Source organism: Palaemon carinicauda, chromosome 44, assembly GCF_036898095.1.
Source record: "Palaemon carinicauda isolate YSFRI2023 chromosome 44, ASM3689809v2, whole genome shotgun sequence".
NCBI classification, from domain to species: Eukaryota; Metazoa; Arthropoda; class Malacostraca; order Decapoda; family Palaemonidae; genus Palaemon; species Palaemon carinicauda.
Genome location: NC_090768.1, coordinates 52182665 through 52195164, shown reverse-complemented (window position 1 = coordinate 52195164; position 12500 = coordinate 52182665). Strand labels below are relative to the sequence as shown.

At 34.2% G+C, this 12500-nt stretch overlaps 1 protein-coding gene across 1 annotated transcript in view; it reads left to right on the top strand.

The window, feature by feature from the left end:
- Window positions 1-12500, top strand: part of LOC137634106 (muscleblind-like protein 1) — a 169194-nt gene that overhangs the window by 108307 nt on the left and 48387 nt on the right. The window contains 1 exon segment of the mRNA XM_068366329.1: window positions 5395-5529. Within this exon segment, the coding sequence (XP_068222430.1) occupies window positions 5395-5529 (135 nt within the window).

The window sequence follows — 12500 nt, the reverse complement described above, 5'->3', positions numbered from 1 at the left end:
ATATATATATATATATATATATATATATATATATATATATATATATATATATATATATAAAATGTATTTCTGACCCAGCTGATTCATTCTCAAATTAGTTCCTCAAACACCCTATCTGTAGTTTGTTAGTTCAGACTTATACAGCATTAAGTAGTCCAATAAGACAGTTTTCATCAATTTTGAAATCACTTTTTGCCTGACATCGATGTTCCATATTTAATTTGGATTTCAGTCTTAGCGCGTTATACGACCAGAATACTTCCTTTTATGGGAGTGCCTATGTAAGATTAACCTTGAAACGTAGCTATATTCATTCTCGAATTAATGGCTATATGGAGATCATGGGTCGAAAGATGATCCTGACAGATCACAAGGAAATCCCATTGGGGGATCGTTGGCACAAAACATAGTTTTCTTTTAGTTAAGCTTTTTTTAGTTTTATATATATATATATATATATATATATATATATATATATATATATATATATATATATATATATATATATATATATATATATATATATATATCATTTCATTCTATGACTGGCTTGAATTATTTTCCAAATTTAAATGTACGATTTAATATATTATTAAATGTCAGGGTTTTTAGGTGGCCGAGTTGCTAAGTCAATGGAACCTCAGTTAATTTCCACTTGGGTCTCTGATCCCGAGGTATATAGAGAATCCAGATATTAGGAGTAATATAATATAGGGCTTATATGAATATGAAAAACACTTCTAAATGTGTAAAATTATCATTAAATTAAACCATGCACTTAATTGATAATAGCCAGATGAACATTCCTCGTTAAGAAAGTATTTTGCCTCTGTTGATCGGAGTAATGTATTACACAAGGGTGATAGTTCTATAAATGGGGGACAAGGAAGAAAGTTGGCTTTGGTTGCTATTCACTCTAATAAATTTATAATTCAGCAATATGCCTTCAGAGAGAAATTGGAAATAAAATACAAACTAATGACCTATCATATGTCTTTTACTGTTGAACGGCCTTCCCGGCACCAAATGTCTCGAACTCTATAATACTATCTATTCCATCGAATCAAAGTGATACGAAGATAAAGCATCATAAGTTATAAAATAAACGCGTGTCTCTTATTTATCAGAACGTAGCTTCAGTTAAACATACAGTATTTTAGTGCATCGAAAACATTACATTTCATTTCCCTCCCAGATAGATAACTTAATCCTTGTATCTTTTTTTTTTTTCTTTTACAAGAGGAGCGCTTTATTACTATTATTTGTAGTTCTTTGTATCTGTTAGTTTTCTCCTTTTGAAGTTTTGGGGTTGATTTTGAAGGTAGGGAGGTGGTAAGGGGGGGGGGGGTTAATATTGTGTTCTGGGATTGGCTGTTCGTGCTCCAGATGTCTTCCAACTTTCCATATAAAAAGCTGGTAATGACTCGGCTAGGAACCAGCTGATGCCTGACAAAGAGGCGGTTTGAGAGGGGATGGGGCCGTACGGGAAGGGGGGGGAGGTTGATGGAGGGGTTAGGGAGAGGCTGGAGAATAGGTTGATAGGCGAAGGCAGAGATAAGAAGCAACGGAGATGATGAGAAGAGGGTGAAAGGGATATTGGCAGTAATAGTGGCTTGCTATTGGGAAGAGCGAAAGGAAAAAAGACAATGAAAGGACAAAGAGGTGAAGGTAGGAATGGACCAAGCAAGCAGCGGGAGCTGCAGGCAGATGGGTGAGCAAGCAAGCAAGCAAGGAAGCAATCAGCGAGGGAGCGTTCAGACGAGGAAACTTGCAACAGCGGGGGAGAGGCGAAAGAGAAAACTGAGGTCGCAATCGGCGCAGTCAACCGGGGTGGGGACTGCATAATTAAACTACAAAAGCGCTTCTCTAATGGGAAATTAATTTATCATTTGCGATAGTCACTAATTAAGTGTCGCCCGTTATTTAGACTTGAAAGTCGTTTAAAGCGGAAGCAAGGGTGTTAACGTTGGAGTTAGTTTCTGTTAAATTTGATTTTCTTACTTCCCCACCCCCCGAGTTGTGAAATCATAGGAAGTTCGGAATTTCAATAAACCCTCGATAATTTCTGATAACATTGAGGGTAAACGGTAAGTTTTATTCTGTAATGTTGGTGAATTTGAGTAAGGTAGTTGAGATTATAGTAGAATTTGTAGTGGGGTTTAATTTCTGTGACGAATAACGCGTGGAAATATTTGCGTGCTCTGAAAGGGAAGAAGTTCCAGTTTTAAAGAAAAAAAGGGATTACTACTGAAGATAGGAAATTGCGAGGCTAGACTCTAACTGGATTAAGTCATATTTTTTGACACGACTAAAGTTTTGCTTTGTAGAGAATGGATGCTAAAGCGTTGGGTAAGGAAACCAAAGCGATTAGGACATCATTTCATCAGTATTTATCTGAATTTAGTTACTTTTGAATAGAAGAAAGAAAAGAAAAAAAGGTTTTGCATCAAGATGTCTTGGACATTTATATTTGCATTTGACAGACTTGTGATAACGTATTATTCATTCATTAGGGTAGTAAATTAGCGAACATTAAATATTATTACAATGATATGAATAAATGTTCACCTAATTCACTGTACTACTCCCTGCCCTCATTTGGATGTCCCGAGTCAATGTTATGAAGTATTACCACATTACTGAAATAAGGTAGAATTATTATTTACTATGTAAGTGTGGCATTTACAAATTACTTATTTACTGGGTCGTAGTTGATATCTTATTTTTATTTACTTCCAGTAACCTCTTAGGTAAAAGTGCGTTGCTACATACAGAGATAACTATGAACCCGGAGACTCTACCGGATTTGGATGTGCATAGTATTTTTCGCATGGTTGGAAATGTCAAACTCTAAAACAGGCTTTTAGAGAAATTGGAAGTCATTGAATATTTAATAAAACTTTTAATACTATAAAAGAGAATTTCCAGTATATTACTTTAAATAGAATTCCAAATATTATATTCAGATTTTTAGCTTCTAAAGTGTTAGTGGGGTTGATAAGCGAAATATATATTGTATGTAACTCTTGTATGGAGTTTGGGCACATAAAAATGTGTCGTAAGTTATTGTCCGTCTTTAAAGAGACCTATGATTTTTTTTTTAGAGTTGCAGTTAGTCTGGGGCTATGATGCAAGACCTAACTACAAGTAACACTACACCTAACTAATCTTTATAAATATTTTGCCTAATTTTATGTTTCTTCCAAAACACGAATTTCCTTTCAACAGCATTAGAAAAGTATATATCGGCCTCATCTCCATCAGTATACTGTAGGTATTGTTCGAAAGGTATAAATACTACGAAGATGGCTATCAATGGATTAGAACTTCTGATCTATCACAATTTAAATTCAGATCTCCTGTCTGGAAATCATCAGGTTTCCGAGATCTTTGTTTTTAGACGTGATTGCTGGAAGAAGGACTTTCCTTCGATTATTCACTACACTGGCAGTTAGGCCCTCAACGGTAGATATCTTGCTTGGTCATCTTCCATACGCCACATTTTAACAGGTAACTTCCATTCGTGCCGTCAGTGTCTGCATTCCAAGAACTTACTGCAACTGGTTGGAGTTCTGGAGTCGACATTATCTGCTGTTGAAGTGTGCCACACTGGCCGGGACCAGTTGTCTAATTTTTCAACTGCTAAAATTGTAGAAGGGTCTTCAAGGCAATAGGAATTTATTTCGATGCTTGTAAGATTGGGAGGTTATAATACTACTTCGCAGTATGCAGCCTTGATTTTCCTGAACACTATTGCTGTTTTTGGATGTAAATTTCTGTGAACTTGTCTTAACTTTTAATGTTATCTTAACTCTTTTCTCTCTTTCACAAATGGGTTTCCTACTCTCTGGAAGCTTGTTTCCCCAAGTTGGTCTTTTAGGCTAGTTTCATTTAATTGTTTGTTCATTTATATGATAGTAATAACAGTCGAGGAATCTATTTCTAAGCTTCCTTGACATGGAATCCTAAGTAGTGGTGCAAGTAAATCTTCTCAAAGGTAATATGTAAATACCGTATGATTTAACTCCTTCCACTTCTATCCGTTCCCTTCACCCAGATCTCATTGTCAGAACCCCAAATTCTGGTGCATGAGAGAGCGATAGAGATAGAGAGAGAGATTGCGTTTGTCAATTCATATGAATTCGAACGAAACTTCCCTTCAAAGAACAGACAACGAAATTGAGATAATGCGGTTGGTATTATCAGTATTTTTCTTGTAGAGAGAAAAAAACAATGTTTCCTTAAATGAGGACTGTATAAACAAATTATTTTCAGTTACTTCCAGATATATATATTGCATCATTTCAGGTTAAGCACTTGATATCTACTGCATCTGCTTTTTTGTTGTCTGTGTCACATTTTGTTAGTGCTGCTTGTGTTTAATGTAAAGAAAAAAAGTAAACGTAAAAGAAATGAAATATGGGATTAGGTATGTATGTTATTTTCACATTATTTTCTGCTCTAGTGTAAAGATGTAGAAACATTATTTAGTCAAATCATTATTTGTGAAAAAAAAATTACACCAGAGGTAACATGAGTTGTTCAACTGCATGTAGAAACACGACTACACATTTCCCCACCTCCGTGTCACCCCCTCCAGCACATACCAACACTTATTGAATGAAATAATCAGCCAACACATAACATTGCATCTCCCATTTAATTTATTGTTGCATATTGATATTGTGTGTTTTTCTTGTTGTTGGCTATCATTTACTTAGCATAGCCTCAGATGATAAAAGAAGAAAAACTCCTCTCATTGTTAGCCTTTGAAAATTTTATTTTTTTTTTTCCAAATATATTCCCCGAAAAAAAGTTATTTCGTGGTGGAATTGTTATTCTTATTGGAGAAGCTTTTTAACATTTCTGTACCCAAATTATAAGTCATCTTTTTTTTTTCTTCATGTTTTGTAAATGGAGCAGGAATGTTTATAGCCTATTGTAGTAGAGGGAGAAGGAAAGTTATAAAAGTAGGATTAGAGAATAGCGTAGTGATGAAAATGTCATGGAAAGAGTGATACGGAGGGAGAGAGAGAATATATGGCAACGTATCCTATTCTTTATGTTTTATTTGGATATGGTAAAAATAGATATTAGATAGAAAAAATGTCTTAGTATTTTTAGACTAATTATAGAAATTGCTGAAGATTCATTAAAGAAATAGAGAAAAATAGTCTTTAGTAGTGATAGAGATTTGTTGAGGATGTAGTATATGTAAACAGTTTCATGCAAGTGATTTAAAAGGCTTATTTAGCTGAAGTGAAAGTGTGTATGCAAGAGTTGGATGGAATAGAGTGGATGTTGCGTGTGTGTGTGCGCTTGCGTAGAGAAAAAAAAAACAAGAAAGCGCTGCTTGTAGTGATGAGTCTGAAGTTCCCCCGTTTCCGTCCCCAGATCCAACAGCAATATTATCCTAGTGCCTCCTCGTCTTCTCACAGTAGACAAGATTCGAGACTTCCAGCGACTCAGCCGCAATACAACCTATACAACACTGCTTACTCTTCAGAAAGCGTTCCTCTTATGCTCGCAGTAAGTTCATCTCAGATATCATATTCATAAAAAAAAAAAAAGTCATCTGGTTCTGTCTTGAGGAGAGCGACAACTCAGTTCTTCCCCCCTTCCCCCTCCCTCCCCCTTTCCCCCCAAAAAAAACATCCCACCAATTCATTGAGTTCCGCTTTCACTTATCCCTATCAGTGCCATACCACCACCACCACCTATAGAACAAAGAAAAAAAAAATACATTCCAAAGAAAAAAAAAATAGTTAATTATATATTTCTAAATTGTCCCCTTCACCCCTCTCCAAGAAAATAAAGCATGAAGAATTAATCAACAGCCTTTGCTGCATAGCTGCTTCACAGCTTTTTTTTAACAGACGACTCTTAAAAAGTAAGCTTTTTTATTATTTTGTAACTATTATTGTTAATAATGATGACCATTTTTATTGTTTCTTATATTCCTACCGACTCTTTGTGCATTTCTGTGGTAGCTGACGCGTTGATTAGCATGTCAGTCACAGTCACACACTTCATAGATATAATAGAAGGTACCATTTTTTTTTTTTGGTAGAGGTTTTCCGCAGCACTACATCTAAAATTTCATGTGCCCAATTTTTTTTTTTTTTTCACATCACTCCAAACGAGGAGTAAAGGTACTCATATTTTTCAATGTTGCTGCCATTTTTTATTCGATCCCTTTGTCCCACTTTTTTAATTTTATTGTTTTACTCTCTTTAATTTTTTTGACTGACATATCATGGACTATTACACTCAAGTCATCGATCTCTCTCACACATCCAAACAACACGCACACATGATCGTGTGTGACCATTGACCATAAAATACCCACTGAGATGAATTGTACAGCAGTTATTTCCACGGTAATTTTTAAGTAGATCCATCAAGGAACGGGTCAATTAACGCAGTTTTGTTGATATATTAAATGTTGAAGCTACCCTCCCCCCCTCCCCCCTTCCAGTGCACCTTTCCTTCCCATTATCCTTAGTATGAGTGGAACACCCATTTACATTCGACAAACCCGACTCCTTTGATTCGTCCTTTTTCCGTTTTTCTTTATTATCTTTTTTACAACAAATTAATGTTAAAGACACATTTCAAGCCTGTATTTCTCCTCCTCCTCCTCTTGGTTTTGTATTTCTGTGTCACCAAACCAACCACCAACCTTTTGGGTCTCAAGTTGGTGGGATGGATTAAAGCAGTATTAGTTTGAGCGTATGCCAACACAGACACAGCATAGAAAATCCGCACTCAGGTTAGTTTAAAATCACACGAATATTAAAACCTAGAATAGTAGGCTTCATTATCTTTTATATGGTAAGATCTTACCGACTGAAGTTGTACAAGACATGTTCAGTTTTTTTTCTGTCACCAAAGCTTGTGGGCTGTAGTATTGATTAGGATGTTTCATGACCTATGTACAGTAACATGAATTAGCCAAGGTTAAAACTTATCATATTCCTAGCGCAAGCGGGACGTGGTGAAGTCATATACATGAGAAATTTTAAAACGGAAAATCTAGTTCTCTTGAATCTATGAAACTTATCATATTCCTAGCGAAAGCGGGACGTGGTGAAGTCATATACATGAGAGATTTTAAAACGGAAAATCTAGTTCTCTTGAATCTATGATTTCTCAAGGAAAACATTTTGAAGGACTGGTAGAAACCTAGGTAGCAGGATGTAGCCTCACAAATGTTCTTTTGATAAATGTAATTCTAGCCTTGGTTTCTTAGCTATAGCATACCTATTCACATGTATTTTATTTACTTAGTTGCAGATTCATATTGCTGTCAAATTTCTCAAAATTCTTTCCTTCTCCCGTTTCCCTACCAAAGAAGTTCATTCTTTCTTCTGTACTCCAGATTGGAAGAAATTTAACATGAGGAATAATTAACAGATTAAAAAGAGGAAGCCGAAAAAAGATGAAAAACAAAATCTTTTTAAGTTTATTGAGATCATCTCGGCAAAACACAAAACTACGTTTGTGCATCGGCCACTTAACGGTATTAACATACGGCCAGTCTTTACAGCTTTTTACGTTTCTTGTTTCAAAAGGTAATAAGGTTGAGGAAAATTTTGGCGAATGTCTCTTGCTTCATTTTGGTTGCTTTTTAGTTTGTATGAAATCTTTAGAAGTTCTTTTTATTTTACTATGATTTGGTTTTATATATTTAAGACAGCACCATTTATTCCAAGAGCTCCCATAGCTTTAAATGAAACAGTACTATAAAGTTGGTTATTTATTTTTAGTTTATAAAGTTGGTTATTTATTTTTAGTTCGTGTCAGACTCAAAATTATGCTGTAAATATGCTCTCTCCTGTCAGTCACTTGGCTAAACAAATCCATAAACATATGGATTTAAAAAAAAATCATTTACAGAATGCTGGTAATTGAAGCATGAACATTTATTATTATTGTTATTATCATCATCGTGATCTTCATCAAGATCTTTTTTCACCATCATTATTGTTGATTTACCGAGAAGAGTCATGCGTGTTTGTGTGTACTGTATATGTTTTACACAAGGAAGGTAAACAGAGTTTAAAAGTTCAAATTTATGAAAAATTGGCTTCTTGCGTTGAAGAGTAAGAGTTGTGAAAGTGATTTGATTATTTTAATGAGACCACGTTAGATTAAAATTAATTATACCGTATTTTGAGAATATAATAGTTAAATTTACTCGAATGGATGAGGTGTAAGTTTGAAAAGTTCCTGGTATAAGGTCTTAAATCGTTAGCAAGCTTCTAGGATAATTAGAAATTTGCCTTGAAATGACCAAAGCAAAGAAAAGTTATAAAAAAATTAGATTAAGAATATATAATTGTTTGGGACCAGTCACGTGAGACTTAGATTTATGGATTTAATTTCTTTTTTAAAATATTGAGAACAATTTAATAATGGGGTGGAAGTAGAAAACATTATAGAAGTGGAAGAAGAAAAGTAATCGAGGAAAACTGGTGAGGTTAAGTCGAGTTTAGGCAGAAGCTAATCTAAGAATTTATAGACTAAACAGAGGTTTGTAAGAACGCCATTCATTAAAAGGAATGGAAAATACCCCTAATTTAATGAAGGAACAAGTAATTCTGTGGTGACTTGGACAATTAGGATATGTTTTATGAAGGGAATACTATGTACAACTAATACAAAATATTAAATGTTTCCCTATTCAACATGGGGAAAATATGATCAGGAAATTAGAAGAAATACAGGGACAGATATGGGGTTGCTATTCGTCAGCAACTTTATGAAATCATTAGTAATTGGCTGTAAATGATGGCAAAACGTAGGTTAAGGGAAAAAATATTGTGCTTATACAAGATAAAAGCTTATGTAAATCTAGGTTTTCAGTAAATTTTTGTTAGGTTTGATAATGAAAGGAGATGGGACATATACGTAGTATATATATTATAAGACCTTTACGGGAGTTGCAAAGAAATTTGTAAAAATTTGACCAGGAACAGTGTTATTGATTTAATGTTTGGAGTGATAAATGAACTGCATTTTTTTCAAAGGAGTGACTGATTTTGTGCAAAAGTGGTAAGAAGAAAAAAAGGCTAAAAGGAAAACGTGGCTGATAGGTACTGGACATAAAAGTTCCTTCGATGAGACGAAAGGGCATGCAGTAGTCTAGTTAGGAATTTAACATCATTGGAAAAAGCAGTCGACTAATGATGAAATGAGATGGTGTTACGGATGAATTTTTAAAATGGTGATTACGATAGTGACACGGATGAAATTTTTTAGATGATAACTATTGTATGAGGTAGTAAATGTTAAATGTTACAGATGTAGATCGAATAATTGATAAGGCAGATCATGAAACAAGATCCAAAAAGAAGCTACATAAGAAAGAGGTTTGAAGTGATGTCAACAAAGATAAATGTGAAATGATACATAAACTCCGCAAAAGAAAGAGGTTTGAAGTGATGTCAACAAAGATAAATGTGAAATGATACATAAACTCCGCAAAAGAAAGAGGTTTGAAGAGATGTCAACAAAGATAAATGTGAAAAGAATGCAAGTTACTGTTGATTCTCAAGTATAAGTTGATGTATGAAAATGTAACCTTGGGATGAAAGTTGTATCAGGTATAGTTAAAGTGTATTATTTGCGTTTTATTATTTGGAAGATTTTATTAAGGTAGTATATACATATTCTCGAGGACCAACGGGGTTAGGAATTTTAAGGGAATGCTGAATCTGGTGGTATGAAATCATTATTGTATGTTTTCTAAGACAAGTTACAGCTGTTTTTTATTTATGTGTACAAGCTGATAAAGAATGAATAAGCTGTGGCTGTGATCTAGTAATAATTTAGATATGTTCTAGGTATAATATCATTATGCTATGCAGTTTAAGAAATATTTTATCGATTATGCTATGGTTGTGAATATTTTTGTGTAGAGGACACTTTTCGTTTATATCTTTCATAAAACGACGACGATGAAAAGAAGCCAACTTTCAAGTTACCAGAAGCATTACTTCCTCAAGGCACCTACAGCAGAAAGTGACTTTTAGTTCTTTGAAGGCGTTAGAAATTTTATCATTTAAGCAAATGTTAGCATTTTATAACGTATTTTTTTTATTTATTTCGTTAGATATTATTACGAAGGAAGGGTTTGTCGCATCAAAATTTATTCATAAAGTCCTGAAGAGAGTGAAGTTTCATTTAGCGCTAGGTTCATTGAAAATATGTGTGAATGGAAGAGAGAGAGTGAGAGAGAGAGAGGGAGAGAGAGAGAGATTGCGGGGAGGGGACTTGAAATGGAGATTAGCAAGGGGCATTGAAGGAGGGTTGTGTATAGGGTTGGGCAAATGATCTCATCTTCCGGAATGCTTGCAAACCCGCTACAAGGTCACTCTGAAAACGCACGCACAGACTAGACAAGCACAGTGTCTCCGGCTATTATTATTCTCCTTAGCCAGACATTACATGGCAAGATTCTTTTTCTTCTCTCTTATTTCGGTTGGATATTAGGATAAGGATGCATTTCTCCGGAGGGAAAATTTATCCTTTTCTTAATCCCTTTTTCTCTTATTTGTTTATCTTAATCAGTTGTTTAAGCCTTCATAGTTCCATGTTTTTGTTTAAATCGCCAAAAAGTGTTTTTGTCCTTTAATATTTCTAATAGTTCTACGAGTTGAACAGGATAGAGTATCACCCTCTCTTAAGGGAAAGATCGTAGTATTTTGTAATAAAAAAAATATAGTCTTTGATATGGGAACAAAATCTTGAATCATTTTCCTTGTTAAAGTAACTGTTTATTCTATCACAACATCCCCATAGTAACTGCTTTCGGACACCTTATTGCATAAACATTCCAATCATGAATTTTATGTCACAATTACTCTGATATTTTTAGCTGTTGATACCATTCTAGTAGCTTTAAATCCTGGGAGATCTATTTAATCTCTTAAGTTTCCTTATTCGACCCCGGTCATCCTCTCCTTTTGTTCGAGAGCTATTAATCTCATTTGAAATTAAAAATTAACGAGTTGTTAAGTTTGTTTTATCAAGGCTCATGCTTTTTAATGTAATTATTGTCACCTAATGCTTCTGTGAAAGATGGTTGAGAAAATTCACCTTTATTTTATTCTCTTTTCCCTTTCAATTTGGAAATATTTCCTCTCTTCTACTTTCAATTTATATATATATATATATATATATATATATATATATATATATATATATATATATATATATATATATATATATATATATATATATATATATATATTCAAATTCATGTAATACTTTACATGTTTTTTCCTTGTACATATAAAACACACAACACAAGACTGACAAAACAAGGTTCTTGAACGACAGAAACAGCATATTGAGAAGAGTTATGAAAGAAACAAGACGTAGACTACCAAATGAAATTATGTTTATAGGATTGTGTTTTTGGGTTGTTTATATTTTCTTTTCCGTATTATTTTCCCAAGGAAATATCTTCCGCCATTCGACGTAATGCTACAGCCTTTAGCAGTGCGCGTCTGGGATTTCATAGCCGTAGTTCATTATGCTTTTGTACATAGCCGTGATGAGAATAGGGTCTTGTAAGCACAAAAACAGTTCCAGCTCTCCTGTAGTGGATGTCTGTACAGTTTTTTTTTTTTAAAGAGCTTGCTTTCCACGCTCCCTCTGCTTGGTGCTTCCAAGTCGCACTGTGTATTTATACGGGTTTGGGTGTTTTTTTTTTATGTTGGGCCTCTGATCAGACAATGCTGATTTTGGGTTTTGTGTTCCACTTGTCACCTAACTTTTCTTTACACTTACTGTACACCTGCTGCTTTCATCTCTTGTTACTTTATTGTCATATTAATCTTATTTTTTCGTGAGGTGTCTTGTCCTGATTTCAATTGTTTACCAATAGCCTCGTACCATACACGTTTTTTCCTTTATTTAACTCCTCTCTCTCTCTCTCTCTCTCTCTCTCTCTCTCTCTCTCTCTCTCTCTCTCTCTCTCTCTCTCTCTCTCTCTCTCTCTCCAGAACCACTCAAGCTACTCTGTAAAATAACATTTTACTATCCAGTCTATTACCACTAGTGAAATGTTGAAAAAAAAATTTAAGGTGTAATTATTGCTCTATCATAAGTAATCAAAATAAATGCCATTCATAAATAGCGTAATTCAGTTAACGTAAGCTTATAATCAAAGAGTTACGAGTTCACAATTGGTTATAAACCATATGTGTGAGTGTTCTCTATATTAGAGTAATCTGTGATTATCAGTTTCGCCCAAAATAACTCAGTTCTAGCAAATGGCACGTCACTGTTTTACACCTATAGGCAGTATACCTTTCGGTAATAGGCAATTGGATGTTTTTCAGCCTTAACCCTTTCACTGCAATTGGTAACTTATTCAAAATTTTAAAAAGTTAAATATATTTTAAAATCGCCTAAAACATATAAAGTTGGTATTCATTGGAAAGATCTTGATGTCAGCTTTCCATTAAATAGCAACAAGCTATGGTTTG